The following is a 21,262-nucleotide window of genomic DNA, read 5'->3' on the forward strand; positions in this document are numbered from 1 at the left end:
ACGAAATCGAAAACCCTGATAAGCTTCCTCGCTTGGGAAGCCTTCCTTTCGTCTTTTTAGTCTTGTGGAAAAGTTTCGGTAAATTCCCTTTTCTCTCACTCACCCTTTTCTCTTCCTTGTCTCTTATTTTTGTTCGGTGTGTTGATTTTGTTTTGTTTTCCGGTTTTGCTCCTTTCCCTCTATCATGTTTTTTTCCCTCGGTTGAGTGAGCGATGTTATCTGTAGATTGTGATGTTTAGTTGTTTGAAATTTTCAGTGATTTATCGCCTTGGGGATTCATCATGGCCAAGAGTGCTTTCAAGCTTCAAAATCCATTGGGTGCGTTCTATTTTTACAATTTGATTATTGGATTTTTTTTTTTTTGGGGCCAAATACAATTTGATTATTGGAGTTACACTGGTTCTGGTACTGTTTGTGGTTTATTTATAGTTTAATTGAATTACATGATTTTAATGCTGCATAAAGTGGAAAAGTACTGGACTGATATGGTCAGTCTAAACCTTCATTTGAACGTCTAAATTAGCGAGTGTTCATAAGAAAGTTTAAAGCTTTTTGCTGGAACTTGGAACCTTGTGAGCCTTTGGATTCGGGAATTTCTTATTCCTGCAAGAGAGGATAATCTTTTCGAAATCATTGGGAGTATATTTTCTAGTCTTCACAGATAGAAGGATGCCTGTATTTTTTTCTTTAAAAAAAAATGCTTTATTGGTATCTGAGACTCTTTTCCTAGGTTATTTATTATATCAGTTTCAGTGAATATTTTCTTTCGAGCATGAGTGTATGATCTTTACATTCTTTCGTTGACCCGATTGTTTTTCCTCCAGCTATTTTGAAAATTTTATTTTTGACACTCAACATTTGAAAATACTTGTACTGAAGGAATGCCAATGATTTTCTGGAGAACCAGGACTGATGGTTCTAAGTTCTAATCTCTCCTTAAATTTTTTAGCTGGTTGTGTGTTGGAAATCATTTGATCTATCTGGGATCTGTCTCTGTTTTTCAGAGAGGAAAAAGCTGAGCTTTGGCGGCCTACCTGGTTTTACAAATCAGATAGTATTCTGCTTCAAAAGAATTACTTGGTTCTTTCTATATGTGAATTGTATAAATGATAAGGGGGATGAGCAAATATGTTTCAATTATTAAGTTGGCAAGTTTTTGAATCTATTAGGCTATTTTTCTGTGGAATTTTTTTCATTCTTTCTACTTTTGGTTACATATAAAGCACTTGGTGTCATCTTAGTACGGTGCTGCCCATCTTGTCTGATTTAACGTTGGGTTTAATTGGAGTTATCTGCATGAAGCTTTCAGCTTCGAGCTTCAAGGCTATATCTTTTGTTGCAACATTATTTTGCTTCATTTTTTTTTTGTTACACCTTTCAATTGCTTTGTTTAGTGCATTCTTCGATTTTTCATTGTCTCGTATATTTCAGAAAAAAGGCTGGCGGAATCTGCTCGCATCAGAGAGAAGTATCCCGATAGAATCCCTGTAATACTACCATCAAGTTGAAATTGTTAGCTTGTTTGTGTTTTCCAAAAGAACTGCTGTTGAAATCCAGATTTTGTGTGCAGGTGATTGTGGAGAGAGCTGACAGAAGTGATATTGCAGACGTTGATAAGAAGAAGTAAATGCTTTTGTGCCATTTATACCTCTTTGTTTCAATCATTACATTTAACTTTACAAGTTACTATTTTAATGCCCATTCTGAGTTTCCTTTGAGATTGTTCTTATCTGACTGATTCCAATTGAAGTTCGGCAAGTTTAAGTACCATTACCATATAAGACAGATGAGATTTCAAATTTGGAATATCAAAGCTTACTTTATTTTCATGTTTTCTGTCTATCAAAGGATGAGATCATTAGTTTCTTATTTGATCAATATGGATTGATGATCTGGTTCTCAGTTCATTTATTGATTCTCACATAATTCTCTTCTCATTTGGTCATGACTTCAGATACCTTGTTCCGGGTGACTTGTCTGTCGGTCAGTTTGTTTATGTTATACGTAAGAGGATTAAACTCAGTGCAGAGAAGGCTATATTTGTTTTCATCAATAACACTCTACCTCCGACTGGTAAGTGGTGATGCTTCATACTTAGTATTCTAGAGCTTATCTTATGAACTCAACCTCTTGTTATCGCAGCTGCATTGATGTCTGCTACTTATGAGGAACATAAGGATGAAGATGGCTTTCTTTACATGACTTACAGTGGAGAGAACACCTTCGGATCCCATTAGGCCCAACTTATGATGACCTCTGTGAATAGCATTTGCTAGTTGTTAATACTTCTCTTTTTAACATTTTATCCTATATTATTCTGCATTTTGACCATATCCTAAACTGTGGTATTTTATATTGATGATCAATTATTAGGTGCGGTTTATTTATACCCATTTCACTATATTATCATCATTATTGTGACATGGTGTTCTCTTGCTTTCAATTGTAAAATAAGCTCTACTTTGATATGCTTATAGCTGAAAGTTGAGTATAGGTTAATTGATCTGTGTTTTCTCGTCTGCATTTTTTCAGACTGAAACTCAACCATAACCTCTTCATTTTTCTAATTTTGCTGAATAATGAGTTGTGCATATTGTCTATGGGCGACATTGATTCTCATAAGAACTTCGCTTTGTTATCATGTTCATTAGTAAAAGAAATTAATCATTTGATTTTTATAATTTTGTTTCAAAATTGTCAATTTAATTTTTTAATGTTCAAATTTTTAAGCATTAGTCTTCTTTATATTTTCTGGAAGTTAAAATTTTACCTTGTTACAATGATAAACTATTATAATGGGGTCAATGTTCAACTGAGGGCCAACAATTTTGCAAAAGTGGTCGGCACCGTGAGAGAAGCTTCTGACTTGGCTCTAAAAGAAGAACAAACAATGATGCCATGGTTTGAACTGTAGAACCCTTTTGAATGCTTTGCTTTGGTAATTAGGGGTATACTTCTAAAAAAATTTATCAGAATTCCAGAGAGAGAAAAAAAATTAACAAAATCTGGCTATCGTTTTTTGGGGGTGGGGGGGGGGGGGGAGAGTCTAGTCCATGTATTTTGTGAGGTTTCCATCCAAGGCCAATCCTAATGAAGGTGATTTACATGGATGATTTTCCCAGCAAAGTAAGAACAAAAATAACAAGTGAAACGAAACAAAGTTCCTTAAGGACCACCAAAAAAGTGATCCATTTTGAACACCAGATCGTTGGCATCATGAAACAGACCAGTTATGTAATTACATTTACAAACATTCCACACAAATACATATGTGATTCATTGGAATCTACCTTGTTCTGTGGCATTTCTGTTTGATCCATTTGACAGAAGAACAAGTCCCTCTTCTGATCTTCTGCACACAACCCACTGCAGCTGTTTTCGTTTTGGAAACAAAACCAAACTTGCCTTTCTTGTTCTTGGCTGTATCGTTTTGAGATTTCATGCCATCATCTTCCATAGCACCAATCCCTCCTGCTCCCCACTGATCAGCCCAACTTGGTGCCTCACTCCCCATGTTTCTTTCTTATTGCTGCCATAAAGAACCAAGATTAAGCCCCACAAACAAACACCTTTAGAACTTCAACGAAAATCTTGAATCTGACCAAAATATTTCTCTAGAAATCAACTGAGATGCCTGAAAATAAATGTGGGTATTCAAGAAATATGCAGATCAGATCATATTACTGACAGACACATGAAAAAGATTTACCTGTGACGACAGAAATGGAAGAAGGTTGAGTTGAGAAGGTTGAAGGAAGGTAAAGGCTAATTATAAGAAACAAGGGACGTTTGATTTTTGTTGATGTTTGTAGTTAGATGGGCTGTCTTTGAGACTCTGTTTAATTGCTTTAAATTCTGTTGTAACACAACTTTATCTTCTTTTGAGCAACACGACGTGCTAACTCACTGGTTTGAGTATTTGCTTCTGGCTTAAGCAAACTCGGGAGGCATATTACTTTCTTATTACCCCTTCTTGCATGCTATGGTATTGTTTGTGGGCACTTTGTTTTATGATTAACTGTGTGTGGGTGTGACTCAGCTTCTCCACTACTAATAAACACTTTTTCTTTATATGGGTGAAATACTACTAACCTTTTGTGTCAATTCACTTTTGTTTAAATAAAAATTAAATATGATTTTTATATTTTAGACACCAAGCATCTTTTGATGATAATTCAACATTATATTTTTCTGCTTTTTAAAATAATTATATAAATTATGATTTTATTTAAAAAGTTTAAGCAAACTATGAAGACCTTTTTTCTCCCTTCTCAAAAATTAAGAGTTGGACATTTTTTGTTGTGTTAGATTATTTTATTGTTTCGTAGCATAATTATTAATGAATATATATGTAGACATCCACATCTCCTTGGCAAATATGGCAATTCAATAAAACTAAGGGAAGGTTTTATAATTAATTTTGATTTAACCTTATTTTTTCCAATTAACCTTATTTTTGTCTAGTTTTATAGTTTAAATCTACTTTCAGGTCAAGGTTTGTGTGTGTGTGTGTATTCGGGTGACAATGTTATTTGAAATAATTTTTATTTTAAAAATAAAAATTGAAACTTATAGATTCATTGAACTATCGACTAAAATTGGTTAAAAAAACAAATCTCCATACATGCACCTACATTCCCGTACATGCACACATATATTCATCCGTATGTATGGAAACGTAGGTTAGCATACATGTACGGGCAAGGTTAATAAGTAAGTTGATAATTTATACACAACTAATAAAGAGCAAGCTAGGAGCTCACACATAATATATATATATATATATTTATATATATATATAGAGAGAGAGAGAGAGAGAGAGGGGAAAGAAGAGTGGAAAAGAATAAGAGAAAGGAAGCAGAGGGAATGGCGTGGCTGTGGAGGCTGTTTGGATGCTTTGTGTCAAGAGGAAGAAGAAGGGTTTGCTGTGAAGAAACTGAACCATCAGAGGCAGTGATCAGGTCACAGCCACACAACACCAATCTTCATCCTTCTTCTAACAACAATAGGCTTGTTTGGATTGTTTCCTACCCCTATATGGGATTACCTTAGGCTTTTCTCTCTCAATAATATATATATTTATATGCTTTTTCTCTAAACAAAGCCACTGGCTTTTTGTCATCTATATTATTACAATACTCACCTGTGTTCCCTTGTCCTGCTTCCACCATGCATTTGTTTTTCTTCTTTGAATCCTGCTCATGAATACTATATCCAATTCTAAATAAAAGATCTAATTTATAGTATTAACTTTCTGGTCAAAAAAAAATTATAGTATTAATTTAACTTACATTACAAACTAAATCTTACATACTACTTCCTGTTCTTAATATAAGATCTCGTTTGACTTTTATTTTGATTCTAATTACAAGACCCCAATCCACTTTGTCTCTCGTATTTAACATTGTTTTCCAAAGTAGTCCCTCTGATAATGGTAGTTTTAGCCAATAAATTTGATTAGCAAGGATATTTTAGAAAAGACAACACCTATTTATTACAAATAACTAACTTAACTTATTTTTTAAATTTACTCAAATTAGTCAACTAATTCTTATAGTTATAGGCCGGTAAAAATTGGTCCCACTTCTTGTGATTTGTCTTGTACTGTATTATAAAGTCAATGGTTCAAACTTCAAATTGCACTATATGAATATTAGAAATAGTGTGAGTGATCGTTACTTGTGAGTTCGCTCTCGTTATAATTAAATAAAGAATACAGCCGGATTCATTATTTTATCCATTTTTTTAAATTTTAAGCCTAAAAAATTGAGAATTTTTAGCATAAAAGGGTTTTAGAGCCTAATTTGTGTAAGCTCGAAAAATAATAGGCTTGGGCTATGCTAACACATTTGTTTTTCAAATTCCCAAAGAAATAAAATTTGGATTTGTATTATTTGGACTTTTGAACATTTTAATTCGGCATTTACAAGGCTTGGACTTGTATTATGAAAATTGGACTTTGAACATTTATTTTGTGTTCATTAGAGTTTTATTTATAGTGGTAATGTGAAAATTAAGTTCTCAAAATATAATATTGTTATTTTAGACCTTTTATTTTGTTTCTAAACTTCTATTAAATTAAATAATAGAAAATCAAAAGCCTGCAGTCTCATTCGATAATTATACTTGTTTCTGATCAGCTATTGTATATTTTTCTAAATTAATTTTATTCTCAATCTTCAGCTAAATGAAGATATTTTAACCCCTGTAGAGCAATATATTATATTAATTTAAAAGAGTAGTTACATAATCTTAAAGTGGAGTTAATTTCATCAAATAATTTAAAATTCTAGCCTTGTCATCCCCGAAAGTTGTAATGGAGGGGAAAGCAGTGGAAACGCTCACTCAACGACATAGTTCAAAGTGTTTCAAGTCTGATGGGCTTCCCTATGGGCTCGGTTTCTTGACGCCGGTCTTGGGCTTGGGCTCTTCAACCAATCGACAATCTAAAATACAAATTTGAGAAAAAAATCATATGACATTCCAATGGATATTAATCTTATGAAAAAGACTAGTTCCTTATATCAAGATGAGCCAATATTCAAAACCTTTATTTAAAAAGGTGTCCACATTTAGTATTCTATAATATCTCAAACATGATTGTTATATCAATAAAAAAATATAATAAAAATTATATAAATGTAATTATAATTTTTGCAAATTGTTTCATTTTTTTAAATAAAAATTGAAAATAGACTGACCTTGGTACCATGAGTGCCAGGAGCTCAAGATTGAAAAATATTATGTGATGATCACTATCTTTTAAAAATATTATCGAGGAAGCTAAATTACTTATTTGTAGGGATTGACAAGTTATTATTTGTCATAAAATATGAGATGATTACTCCTGGGCTAATAAACTCGTAGAGTTATCTCATTAGCTTGACAGCAACTATTGTGTCTTTGATCATCCTCACTCTTTTATTTTTAGAGACAGATGATTATGAGAGTATCTAAATACTCGCTATATGTTTTGTTTCTTGTATTCCCTCTTTTTATTTAAATAATGGATTTTAGTTTTCATTAAAAAAATGTGATTATCAATGATTCTTTTTAGAATTAAATTCCCTTAGCATCCGGCACTCGAAGGTAACCGACTAATCTGGAATTGCCCCTAAGTCGAGACGGGGTGAGATGTCGAAACCGAGACCTGGAAGCGGGTGCACACCTTGGGCAACCCTTTTTAACCATCCTGGTCAAACGACAGAGCTCTGTTATCAATGATTCTTTGATTTTATGTTTTTTGTAAATAGGATGCCGCGCATATGATAACTTGACAGCAAACTTTGTGATGGGGTGAGCACCATGAGCTAATTAAAGATTGAGGACCATATTGTTATGTGATGCCTTGTATGGCTTAGATTATTTAATGTGAGGGGACCATCCTCTCTAACTGTACAAGGTGTGTTTACCAAGTTATAGGTTAGGTTGGAAAAATGAGACGCTTTTGGAAGTAATCACATAATGTTGGTCCTCAAAAAGCATTGAATATTTGAAGATTCTATCTTAGAAAAACTGAACCTTTATGAGCTCAACATTAATTAAAGGAATTTAATTGGAGTAGGTGAACCTAGGATCCAGCTAATGTTTTATGTTTTCTAATATAACACACACACACACACACACACTTTTTTTTATTCTAATTATGCGTCAAAATTCATCCGTTTTAAGGTTTTTGAGAAGTGATAATTGATTGATTGATGTTGTTAAGCTTGTAAAAATTATGAGATATGAACGATTATGATGTATGCAATATTTATATTTTTAAGGGATCTTTAGTTTCTTAATTTTGTCTTCATTTTAGTTTTAGTTTATCAAATTGTAAATTATAGGTTTTGGTTCCTGGTCTAAATTTTTATTAGATTATAGGGACCAATATTTTAAATAAAAAAAATTGATGAACCAAAACCTATGATTTGAAATTTAATGGACTAAAAATAAAATGAGAATAAATTTAAAAGACCAAAATTTGTATTAACCCTGTTTTTAACAATGACACGCTATATTTTTAAGTGTGTGTATGGTGTATACTCATTATATATGTTGCTCTCACAGTCTAAAAGTCCTGAGTTGGTGGATAAAAACCTTTTTGGGAAAAAAAAAAAAAAACAGAGAAGAAACTCACATTCAAATGCTTTTTTTTCTGTGAAACACTACAAAATGACTTATATATTAAAAATGCATTTTAAAGAAAATTTAAGATTTAAAAATGTATTTTTAAGAAAAGTTAAGATTTAAAGGTATATGACGAAATTTAAACTCTCAAGTGGGTGAAATTGCATTATTATGATACTCGTCTTTTTACATCTCTTATTTAAAACTGATACTGAATTTGGTTATTTAAATTGCCTTAATATTTTCTGCGTTTTGAAGTCATATTAATGTCATCACATGTAAAAAAAATTATTTAATAATTTTCTCATCCATTGTATGAGTTCAGTGGTACCCTAGAAAAAGATATCAATTTCCTGCTACAATCTTTTTCCAGTTGTTCTCTCTATAAAAATTTGTTATATTAATTTTTCATTTTCTGGACTCTATTACGCTATCTTTATTTGTATAATTCGATTAATTTCTTCATTTTATATAGTGCATCGCAAAAAAAACATTTTTGGGTACTTGACCCAAAAAAAAAAGGGATTTTGGGGTCCACCTTGAGGTAGGTGGGCCTTGGACTTAGTTAGACCCATATGTTTGTGAGATAACTAAAATAATGAACAAAGTCTGGAAGATGAAATCACAATTTATGAATACGTGCAATGTAAGTAGTGATCACTAATTAGGTGTCATCTCCACAATATAACCAAAATGATGGCTTTATCAGACTAATTAGGGCAAAAGGTCCCACTAATCCATATTAATTTTTTTTTTCACTTTTTTCCTCATGAGCAAGCTACTTCCATCATTTGTCACCTACCACCACTAATCAAATTATAAAAATAAAATTAAGCAGTCATTTTACGCTTAATAATAATAATAATTTCACGGAGGGATTTCCATAACCATCACTTTCTTTATTTCTTTTGTTCAAAAAAAAAAACTCAAATGAGACATTAATTTTTTGACAGTACTATATGCCACCTAATCTTTGTTATAGTTATTTTTAACCATCTCATCAAAATTCAGGAATTACGATTATCTCTTCTTTTTTTTCTCGGCAAAGAGTAATTAGCTCATTGAATATATCTTAATATTTAAAAATTTTCCTTTACCAAAATTTTTTTTCAAGATTTTCAACTTGGCCCTTTTTAAACGGAGAGGAAAACACAGAGTTCAAAGAGTCATATAGAAACACTGAATTAAAATCAATTGTTTTAGTAATTTGTAATGTAATAAAAGTAAAATTAAAAACATTGATTAGTAATTTTCTTAGGTAATTTATATTAAGAATCATAAACTTATTCTCCAAAGCATTCCATAATAGGCTGGTTAAAAAAAAAAAAAAAGCATTCCATAATAGGGACTTATATAATTTTAGGGAAAGAAAATGACGTTTATGATTGAACATGCTCATTGAAAATTGGCCCCTAAAATCATGTATTCATGTTTTAGATGTTTTATTGGGTTCATGTAATCTTTGATCCTTTAAGTTTATCTTCATTTTGGTTTTGATCTCTTAAATTTTAAACCACAGATTTTTGTCCCTTAAAGGGTAAAATGGTCCAAGTTTTTATTGAATTATAGAGACAAATGTTTATAAATAAAAATAAACTAAAGAACTAAAACCAAAATAAGATAAATTTGAGAGACCAAAGTTTGTCTTAACTTTTTTCTATTTTATAATTCATCGTTAATCTGGCCTACCCATTAACTTCATATTTTATGTTAATTAGTTGGACTATATTATTCCTTTATTGAACCTTGGTCCTTGGTAGGTGATGTCTGAATGCTCACCTGACCTTCTTGATTCCGCAATTTTATAATTAAGGAAGGGATTAATTATATAGTAAATCATTTATGTCAACAATGATTAGTTCTATATTTTATGATCGAGTCATGCAAATAATAATTTTATGTGTATTGTTTAAATTAATGTTAAAGTCAATGAAATGGTATTAACTTTTTTTAATATTATATTACTACCTCTTATTCTAAATATATGAGCTAAAAATATAATATTTAAATTTACTTTCTCTTTCAAATTTATAACTTTTTTTCAAAGTATCATATTAATTGCATATAATAAAAGGATTTTCATTAAGAAATAATTATAATATATAGGATTAGAAAGAATATTTTTAAAAAAAAAGTACGTTGGCTATAAAAAAAAAATAATTCACCTAATTTTTTTAATATTTACGGATTAATTGTATAGTTAGTACATTAAGGTTGGTGAAAGTACTTCTAAAAAAATCGATATTTTATCTTTAATGTTAATTGGCAGATCCTTTTCTTTTCACACACATGTGAAAAAAAATTATATCTAAAAGACTTACCACTAAAAAATTCAAATTGAAATTTTAAAAATTGTAAAGATGTTAAAGAACTAAAATAATTCTAAAATATCATAGTACTTCAATTTTTTTTTTCATAAAAAAATTTATAAAAATAATTATAAATATTAAATTTACCCTATTATAGTTTATAAATAGATCAGTCGTAATTTTCTAAAATCGTTTTATTAATTCTAAAAATAACTTTGTTTCATAAATCATAAATTATAATATACTTTTGATTTAGATATTTTAAGATTTATTTTTCAATCTAAATTTTTTCATGCTTGTCTTTCAAATTGAATAATCGATCACAAAATCACCAAAAAAGCAAAAAGGGAAAACAATTATCAGGTCTTATTTTATTCGTATGTTAACCCTGTCATAATTTATTCCTAGTTGACTGATTGACTGCAACAATTCGCGAGAAAAATGCGAAACTCGTACTTTTTTGACCTCGAAAAAGTGAAACTTATCCTAAGAAAATGAGAAATGAGAAAATTATAGTAAAAATGATTAATGCTCATATGATTTTTTTCTTGTTTGTTTTTAACCATCTCATTCGATTCTATTTATAAGATAAAGTGAGAAGGTTTGTTGGCCAAAACAATAGTAGAAAGAAAATTTTTTTTAATCATATTTATAAATCAATTCATAAAATTTGTAATATGAATATGCTATTTTATTTTTTATTTATTATTGTATATAATGGTGGGTAGCGTTGTCATTGGAACAACTTGCTGTTTTATGAAACAACTTACTGTTTTAACTAATATTTTTTCTATGAAAAATGTTAAAAGTGATATATAAATTTCTTATATGAGTAAGTTATAACCTTGATATTTGCAATTACATCCATTCAATATAATTTGATAAACATATACGGGTAAATATAGGGATTATATGATAAGTGCATCCAATCAGATTGCTTTCAATAGAAAGATAACCGTACGTAGGAAAAAAAAATTATATAATTAAAATTAGATAAATAAGTTATGTATAAAAAATGTGTGTTAATTTTTTTAAAATATTTCTTAAATCATTTGCATTAAAATTGTCTCCCAATGACAACTCTCTTAATATGTGTAATCTATCAATTAGTTTTAAAAAAAAAAATTCACAAATTTGAGTGACATAATAAACTGAAGTATTTTATTTAGGATTAAAATAAATGTCTAACTAAATTTTATATACAAGGATGGAGGGAACTATAAGTACTTGCTTTCCTATTTGTATGGTAAAATCTCTTTGGATTCATCTAGAGATCGAAGTGACCAATTAAAAATTAAGCTATAGGGGCACCATGTATATTTCGTTTCTTTAGAAGAATGAATAAAAGAATATTTATCATAATTTTTTGTAAGTTTTCATACGCATCATCGATTAATTAATCTAATATTGCATTTTTAACATTCATCAAGTGTTTGAGGAGAAATTATTTTATTTGATATTGATTTTTTGCTAAGCATTTTTATATTCCTAAAACAAAAAATCATTACATCCAACTAGACTTATTTCTAGGTTCACATATCATAGTTGAAAACAAATAGGAATCACTACATGCAATTTTACATAAAGGTGTATTTACTTTGTTGTTAATTTTAAATCAAAATGTTTTCTAAGATTAAAAGAGTAAGTAGGGTGAAAACAAGAAACAATGTGAAGACGAAAGAGTGTGAAAAAGTGTGCTGTTCAAAGGAGAGCGTGTAGTTTTCAACTTTAAAAAATTAAAAAGTCAAAATACTAGGATAAATATAAGAGGTGTGAGATGCACACAACATAAATATATTATGTTTATACTATGAAACATGTAGGCATGTCAAATATATGATCTAACAAAACTTAATAAGAATTGAAAAATATAATTAATTTATTTTAAGTAGTTATATTGAATTCTGTTTGCAAAAAAAGAAAAAAAAAAGAAGTTATATTGAATTGCTTAGCCGTTGGCAAAAAAATTCCTTAAGTATTTGTATTAATTTTCCATAACTACTCTTGAAGTTAATGAGTTTATTCGTTGGCAAAAGTTTAGGTGTCTTATCACTGGCCTCTCGACCGAGTGGTGTGTGTGTGTTTGGTGTGTGCGTGCAGGTTTGAGCCCACTCCCTTGTATCACCCAAAAAAAAAAGTTTAGGTGTCTTAAGTCATCGGGCTCATTAGAGCCAAGCATACTTTAAGGTCTAAAAAATGCTTATAAAAATGCTTATATATCGCTCACTAACAAAATACTTACATTGATAGTAAGATTTATACTTACAATTTTACAAGTTATTAGCCGACTCTATATCAAGTAGACTAACTTTTGTTAGCTAATTTTAATGAGATTTGATTCTCTTACTATCCTTCCAGTTTTCAACTAATTAATTAGGGTATTTTTTGGAAAAATTAATTAATATATTAGAAAATTTAAGAAGAGTCTTACAATAATAATAATAATCAAAACAAATTTTTTAAAAAATAATGTTATAAAAAATAGAGATTGTAAATTATATATACATAGTATATTAGTGGTGGGATCCTTTCCCTCGTATCAAAAAAAAAAAAAAATAGTGGTGTGAACATAATATTATTATTAGCCACGGGGACTGCCTCACAATTGTCCAAGGCTCAAATCTAAAACTACTAATTAAAGTAGTTTAATATAAAAACTACTTTAATTATTTTAAATAAGTTAAAAAAGTTTCAAAAAATTACTTAATTTTAATAAATATCAATTGATCTTCCTAAAATATCCTATATTATACTTAGATAAATTATTTTAGAAAAAATAATTAATACAAGAGAAAAACTGGATTAAGATATTACAATTAAGATTAAAATCAACTCTTTGACTAAGCTTTTTCATTGAGGGCTAGTATTTAAACAAGAATTATACAATATACATTTCAGAACAACACACATATATTGGTTCCCTATAATTAAGTGAATATGAGCTATTTATGGTGTTTATGATTATTAAGCATATATTATTGTGAAATAAACAAATGATGAATGGGAACAAATTGAAATTATTTTTATGAGAATACAAATAATGTTAGGTTTGCATTTATGTTGAAATTTAGTTGTCAGATGTATAACGTGTTAGTTGAAGTTGGATCAGATAGTGACGACATGCAGTTCATTCGTACCCAAAAGTCATATTTAGGAGTATGAATTTATATAATATTTTTTTAAAAAAATAAAAAGCATAACAAGTGTGAACCAAAGGATCTCATTTATTAAAAAAATTGGTCAACTAATTTTTATACTAAAAATTAGAGAAAGTACAATATATGAAGGGGTGTGCATAAGTTAATTCAAATTCAAATTTATATAAAAATTAGTTTGGCATTTAATTTTGATCATAAATATAATATCTAAGTGCATGTTATCTCTTATATTTATTATTTTTTTAAAATACTCTTCTGGTTTTTAATATAAAATCTATTTAACTAATTTGATTAGATTATAAAAGTTAGGTAAGTTAGTTAATTATAATAAATGTGATACTTTTTTCCTAAAACACCATAATCATCTTTTTTAATACCTCATCCCCTCTTCTACTTGGTTATGGTCAAGGGAGTATCTATAGGGGTAATTTAGAGAAAATTGATAAATATGATAAATGAGTCTTATATTTAGGACCAAAACAAACTTAACAACTGAATCATATATTAAGAACCGGAGGAGTAGTTTTTATAGTAGTTACATATGCTAAATGTTCCATTGGATAATAGCTTTGGCTAATACACATAATTAGTAAGGATACTTCAAAAAAAAATAATACCTAATTATTACAAATAACTAACTTAATAAACTTTTTTAATCTATTTAAATTAGTCAATTATTCTTATATTAAAAATCGTAAAAATCGTACGTAATAATATTAATAGAAATATTTCAAACAAGTCAATGAGGAAGTTTTCAACGCTGTGAAAGAAGCACAATGCCATGGCGGCGAGCACCGAGACCAGAGAGTGGATGATGAACACCGGAAAGTGAGGCTTCCAGTCGTCAGGCTGAGAAAAATTGCGGACGGAGAAGAAAGGTTGTCCCGATTTTCTAAAATAAACAATTAGAAAGTCCAGAAGAAAAAATAAAGAACACTTGTTTTCAGTTCTCTGTCTGACGGGAAAACAAACTGTTTTCAGAATAGGTAAACAAACATTAAGCATCTAAGGCGAGGGGCAGCGTGAGATTGGAACACAGATCGAAAGTTCAAGGAAGAGCATCTCCTCCCCAGTCAATATTCATATCCATTTTCTCTTCCCCTTCTTCTTGTCTTCTTCTTTCTTTTTCATTTTTTCAGTTTCTACCTTCTTTTTTTTTTAACCTTTCTGCCAAACCGCTCTCTTTCTCTCTCTTCAGTGCAGACTTCAGTTGCATATTAATAGTCTCCTACAATCCAAGTAAACGTGTTTAGCTAGCCTCCCTTCCCTCTGCTCACCTACTTGTTCCCTTTTTGACGCAAAGCTCTCGTTTCTTTCTCTCGGGAATTACTCCATCAATCTCACGGCTTTAGCTCCCATAACCTTCATTCTTCGTTTGGGTGCTTACTATATCTTCGTCTTCTTTCTTCTCCTCGACAATGTCAGTCTGGGTATAACCGAAACTCGCCTTCTATCTCTTCACCTATCACAGGCACGTTGATGGGTGTGGACTTCTTCTGACTTTCTACGGGACTCTGTTTTGTTTTGTGAGTATACAAATTGAGTTTTCCGATGGCTCTCAAGTGTGTGTGTATCGGCGGATGTTGGAAAACTCATCAGTCAGGGGCTGCGAATTTTCAGCCTGGAAATTCTGGTTTGATTATGAATATGAGATATGATCTTGAGAAATGCCGGAAATGGGAGTGTTGTTATCTGGGTGCTTTAGCTCAGAAAGCTGCGAATCCTATTGAAGACGACAAGAAGCCAGCTGTGACCGGGGCTGACTCTTCTGGGTCCATTACTGGAGTTCAGGAGAATGAATCCAAGGGGTTGATAAACCTTCTTCCTAGTGAGTTATACCCATCTCACATTCCTCAGAATGAAGTTTAGCATTTTATGTTTTATGAGGATTTGGAGAAAGCTTTTCCTGATCATTGCAGGCTCGCTCCACGCACAACTGCGATTCTGTGACCAATTAGTTATATCAGTGTCACATTTATCAGAATCAAAATGTGTTCCTCTGAGTGGCATTTGTGGAATAATATTGCGATCGATGCTTTATCTCTTCTGCTTGCACAGAATTTTGTAGTGGAAAGACCAAAATTCCTCAAGATGTTAAAGCGCATCTTTCTGAGTTTTGATCACATTTATATGGGTGCTTAGAATGCCTGAGACTTTTTTCCCCTCGTGCTTTTATACGAAAGCATACGAGGGAGATAATAGCTCATATTTGTCAATTGTCCAGTCTTTCTTCTTTCTTCGAGAGCTGATTGTGTTTGTTAATGCTCTTAATGTTATTCTTATATCTTAGTTGATATCATGATTCATGAGGGTAGGTAATGGCGTGTTGATGGAAGAAAGCCCTGCTCACATAGGAGACATAGCGAGTCATATTCTGAACTTTGCATTTCTTATCTCTCGGCATTACCTGATTTTCCCCCCCATCAACTCCCTTTACCCTTACTGTAAATTGTAACCACTAGAATAGAGAAAACTGATCATGATGTGATTTGTCCTGTTTGAAAAGGAAATATAAAGGGAAAAGAAATAATGAGATGCTTTTGTACAGATAGCATAGTCTACTTGTGCATAGAACATAAATTTTTCTTCATGTTTAATCTAGTGTTTTGCATATGGAGTCATTTTGGTAAAGGAATTCAAATGGTGGACTCGGGGTGTACCATCTAAACTCTTGTCACAATGTGATGCCCTGGATGAAGCATGGTTCTCAGTGCTGGTGTGCACTCCATGCTCCTTTCCTTAGATTCCAACATATAAACATGCGGTTAGTTTAATGATCCTGCGCCCATGGATCTCATAAATGGTTGCTGAGCTGACTATAATAGAATTTTATGTAATGTATGATTCCACAAATTGTACTCCAAATGTAATGGATGAAGCATGGTTTTCAGTGCTGGTATGCACTCCATGTAATGTATAATTATAATTGATCTCATACTTCAAATGTCTCGCTATTGATGATTTCAGTTACAAGTTGAACTCTAATTGTCAAAAGTACACTCCAAACCATGCAACTATGCATACATGTGCATGTGTGAGCACGCAGACAAATGGAATATTCATATCATGACGCAGCCTATATCTTTCATGCAACTGATAAGATCTTAAACCCGTTTGTATTTTATTTCTTATGTTATTTTCTTTATTACAGAGCCATTAAGTGCACTTGACTTGTCATCTTCTCCTAGTGATGGGTCAAAGGTACAGGTTGCTTATCAGGTATAAGTATAAATCTTATTAATTTCTTTTGAAAAAAATATTTACTTTCATGGCATTATGGCCATTCTTAATAAATCAGTTGCCTGATACAGGGCCAACCAGGAGCATATAGTGAGGAAGCAGCTTTAAAAGCTTTCCCAAATTGTGAACCTGTGCCATTTGATGAGTTTGAAGCTGCATTTAGGGTTTCAATACTTGATTCCTTATAATTTCTGTTTGCATTAACAAATTGCTGTAATGATGATGCAGTTGTATTCTTTATGCAGGCAGTGGAATTGTGGATAGTTGATAAAGCCATTTTGCCAATTGAAAATTCTGTTAACGGAAGCATCCACCGTAACTATGATTTACTTCTACGCCATAGACTACATATTGTTGGAGAGGTGCAGCTGCAAGTTGACCATTGCCTCTTAGGATTGCCTGGTGTGAGAAAGGAGGAGCTCAACTATGTCATAAGTCATCCTCAGGTCAGCCTCTGATTCTTAATCCATCTTCATTTCAGTACAATTTGCATCATAAAATGATGTATTGTCTTTCCTGTTCTGATCATAATGACTAGTGCATATGAACCCACCTCGTGATCCCACCAACTTACCCAGTATAATAGATGAAATTATTTCTCAATTAGGTTTTCTTTATCTTTTCCATTACATAATAATTAAATCTAGGAAGAGAATTACTGGTGCAAGTCAACTTATATCTTTGAACTGGATCCATGCTGGCTGCTGCATATATTTTTTAATACACTGATTTATCATCTAGATGACCATACCTATCGGCGAGAAATATATCCAGCTATAGTCATTTCAATTTTTAAAAGAATAATTTAATTTTACATCCAGGCTCTTGCTCAATGTGAAGGGATGCTTGATGATTTAGGTGTTACTAAAGTTGGTTCACCAGATACTGCTGGAGCTGCTCAGGTATAAGATTTTTTTTTTTTTTTTTGGCTGAGTGAAAGGAAGGATTGATAATATTGTAGAATGGTACTGCCTAACAATTGGTAAGTTGTGAACAGAAAGTGTCCTTAGAAGGTAGAAGAGATACCGGAGCTATTGCAAGCTCCAGAGCAGCAAAATTATATGGCCTTGACATTCTCAAGGAAAGAATCCAGGTATGACGTTCACTTTTGCCTCAAAAAACTGATTTTCAACAATATGTGATCCTAGCTTATGCTATTTCTCTTCTTACAATATGCTTTCCATTTTTTTAATGGAAAGACGTATATCATTGCAGGTAAGATGAATTAAGATCTGCAAATGTATTGGGATGATGTCCCATCCTGTCTCCTTCTAGCGCCATAACCATTTTTTTTTTTGGGGGGGGGGGGGGAGGGTGTTCTAATTTTTAATGCATGCATGTTTCAAGGACTAGAGAGTTATCATTATAGAATCCGGGAATAAGTTCTGGACTATGTTAACTATGTGGTTTTGATGCGACTACCTGTAATGTTTCCGAAAAATGAGCCCTATGTCTCACTTGTGTGGATTAATCATGCTTTTAATTTTCTTAAAAATAATTTGTATAGTTGTCTTTGTATAAATTCATATGCTTGCACTTTATCATGCGATGTAAGTCCATTATGAAACAATGTTTATAATTTATCATTCCCTAATATGTTAAACTTATTAAACTTCTTACATCCTATTCTTGCTGTCCTTTTTATGAGCATTTACTAAAAACATGTTAGTAGTTGTTAGTATGTCAGACCAGAGTTGTGCTGATTCTTTGCTATCTTGTTAGGATAACGATGAGAATATCACTCGTTTCTTGATTCTTGCAAGGGAGCCGATAATTCCAGGAACTGACGGGCTCTATAAGGTAAAGCAAGCTTAGCTCTTCATTTCTATATACATATATATATTGAATGTTCTGACAAATTCATATTTCTGCCAGACTAGCATTGTTTTCAGCCTTGAAGCAGGTCCTGGTTTGCTTTTTAAAGCACTGGCAGTGTTTTCTTTAAGAAACATTGGTTTGACAAAGGTGAGAAATAATAAAGATCTTTATTACAATGTAGAATTTAACTATTTAAGATTCTCATTTGTTATGATTGCTTTTTTTTATGTGATTTCAGATAGAGAGTCGTCCACTGAAACAATGTCCACTAAGGATTGTTGATGACTCCAACGAGGGAAGTTTCAAGTGAGTATGGATTTTTCCCTCTTTTGTGAGATCTGCAGTCATGAATAAATCTTTCAAGTTTGGGCACATGTCTGATCGGGTCGACACACGTGAAGATGAAATGAAAAGATGAGTCTTGAGATGGACTTGAGGACTAGCTGGAAGATGTTAAAAGAGAAATAAGGGGGGATGTGAAATAATTTATAACATTTAGATGACTAAATAACTTAAAGTTGTTGAATTACTAATTCATCAACTAAAACATCCCTTGTCATGAAAAGTTTATTTTCACCACTCCCTTTCACGATGCCAAAGAAAAAGCTGAGGAACATGGCTTTGGTGTTATTTCATGAGCAGGATCAAATCATTCTGGTATTCTAAATTGAAGTTTGTTGTGAAATTATGATTATGACTTAAAAGTTCTGGTGGCAGGTACTTTGACTACCTCTTCTACATTGACTTTGAAGCTTCTATGGCAGACCCTCGTGCACAGTATGCTTTAGGACATTTGCAGGTTAGCCCACCATATTTCCTGGACTCAAGTTCAATATTTTTGTTTCATCCGGTGTTATTTCTGACTTTATTCTTTTGATTACTCTCATCTACAATTCTCTTAGCCTGACGTTTTTTACTATCCACGGAATTGATTTTCTCTGTCTTTCAGATTCTAATACAGAATGAGACTGTCTAGTTATTCAAGCCTGAAGCATCCATTTCAACTTTCAAATATATAATACTATTTATCATCTTAGGTCAAACTGCTTTTACCTTAAATAAGCGGAGAGAAAATCTATATAATTGTTATGATTGGATGTTGTGGTGTTTCTTTCCTATAAAGCTTTAAGTAGAATCATTGATTGATAAATTACAGGAATATCTACGAATTTAGATCCTCTGAAGTTACAAGCTTGTGAAATGCTTCTAAAGTAAGAGAGATATAGAGAGAAAAGAGAGAGTGGGTGGAAGGAGAATAAATGTCTCCAATACACTATTCTACAGCCTGTGTCACCCTCTTTCTAACTTTCTAGGGCATTACAAATTAGAATGGTTATAAATTAGTGCTTTTGCTGCTATATCTGAAATTGTTCCTAAGAAAGCAGCCTCACATATAGAGAAAATTAACCTCTCGTTTCCAAGTCAGTTCCATGTTACATTCATAAAATCCTTTGCCTCACATGTGATATTCAAGAATTCCCAGTCATGTCCTCAATATGGTATTGCCAATGGTATATATAATTCTGATGTTACTTGGGGAATAAGCAACCATATCGGCATCTCATGTGGCTACTTTAATCAATATTAATGAAATGTAATTGTTGACTTATATTGTGAACACAGTCAGAATTTGCTTTTAATTTCAGGAATATGCTCGGTTTATTCGTGTTCTCGGTTGTTATCCTATTCACACAAGCAGAAATTCATGACTGGGAGGGATCTGTCGACTCTAATGCATTAGCTGTACAGTTTACTGATCCAAGAACAAACCATTACCGATGGAGGTTCATATACAAACAAGGGGGAAGAGGATAAAACATCTTATGAAACCATTCTAGGAATCTCCTGAGGAGTCATACTGAAAAATAATAATGTCATGTAGTTTTTAACGGTGTTGAGTAAATCCCAATAAGGGGACTGTTACCCCCGGGGGGAAAAAAATCAATAAGGGGATCCTCCTTGAGTTATAATCATATATGAACAATATGGTTTTAATCATAGAAGTTTGTCACTTCAAACAGCAAATTTCTGGGTTTTTAGCTATATAGTTTCTTGGTTTTTTTTGTTTTGTTTTTGGCAGCCAAGCATGACACTTAGAGCAGTTTTTTTTTTTTTTTTTTTTTATGTGTTCACTTTTCTTGCAAAAGAAGAAAGCAACTTTGTTGCTTTTGATTTTAAATTGCATACCTCTCTCTGCGGGGCCAAATAGGAATATTTCCATCATTACCTCAGATATGTAAATCTTTTAATGAAGGTGCCATCAATCTTTGATTAGACATGAATCATAAATAATAAATGTCAAATTATATAACCCTTGATTTATGATTAAAATTATTTGGTCTTAAATATAGAAAATAAACAACTAATTTGCATAAATGAAAAAAAAGTTAATTAAGTTAATAATTTATTAAAAAAATATGTGTTAGTTTTCTTAAAATGTCACATTTAGTCATTTGCATTATAGCTACTCTATTGATAACAATCCTTTTTACACGCATATTTAGAAAAAAAATTATAAATTTAGAAACTAAAGTATATTGATATTTTATTTACATTTAAAATCAAAACAAACTCTTCAAATAGCTTCTATATTTAAAACTAGAGGAAGTACTTGATAGGTTA

General features: G+C 31.5%; 2 protein-coding genes and 1 long non-coding RNA gene across 3 annotated transcripts; 2 read left to right on the top strand and 1 right to left on the bottom strand.

Annotated features, from left to right (window-relative positions):
* LOC114721327 (autophagy-related protein 8a-like) lies at positions 1 to 2,523 on the top strand. Its single transcript, XM_028907151.1, has 6 exons — positions 1 to 78; positions 257 to 318; positions 1,432 to 1,487; positions 1,571 to 1,623; positions 1,955 to 2,073; positions 2,143 to 2,523. Exons 2-6 carry the CDS (start codon positions 282 to 284, stop codon positions 2,235 to 2,237), a joined length of 360 nt encoding a protein of 119 aa, XP_028762984.1. The 5' UTR covers positions 1 to 78; positions 257 to 281; the 3' UTR covers positions 2,238 to 2,523.
* A 616-nt stretch (positions 2,524 to 3,139) lies between these two features.
* LOC114721297 (uncharacterized) lies at positions 3,140 to 3,792 on the bottom strand. Its single transcript, XR_003738065.1, has 2 exons — positions 3,710 to 3,792; positions 3,140 to 3,529 (listed from the first exon to the last, which is right to left on the bottom strand). It is a non-coding gene; the product is annotated as an uncharacterized LOC114721297 (long non-coding RNA).
* Positions 3,793 to 14,744: 10,952 nt separating this feature from the next.
* LOC114721324 (arogenate dehydratase/prephenate dehydratase 1, chloroplastic-like) lies at positions 14,745 to 20,704 on the top strand. The gene is made up of 11 exons (XM_028907147.1): positions 14,745 to 15,410; positions 16,734 to 16,801; positions 16,894 to 16,986; positions 17,068 to 17,268; positions 17,644 to 17,724; positions 17,820 to 17,915; positions 18,545 to 18,622; positions 18,698 to 18,787; positions 18,879 to 18,946; positions 19,358 to 19,439; positions 20,287 to 20,704. The coding sequence occupies exons 1-11, from the start codon at positions 15,134 to 15,136 to the stop codon at positions 20,347 to 20,349; spliced, it is 1,197 nt and encodes a 398-aa protein (XP_028762980.1). The 5' UTR covers positions 14,745 to 15,133; the 3' UTR covers positions 20,350 to 20,704.
* The last annotated feature ends 558 nt before the right edge of the window (positions 20,705 to 21,262 follow it).

This window comes from Neltuma alba, unplaced genomic scaffold (assembly GCF_004799145.2).
Source record: "Neltuma alba isolate B1F8T4 unplaced genomic scaffold, ASM479914v2 tig00012028_pilon, whole genome shotgun sequence".
NCBI classification, from domain to species: Eukaryota; Viridiplantae; Streptophyta; class Magnoliopsida; order Fabales; family Fabaceae; genus Neltuma; species Neltuma alba.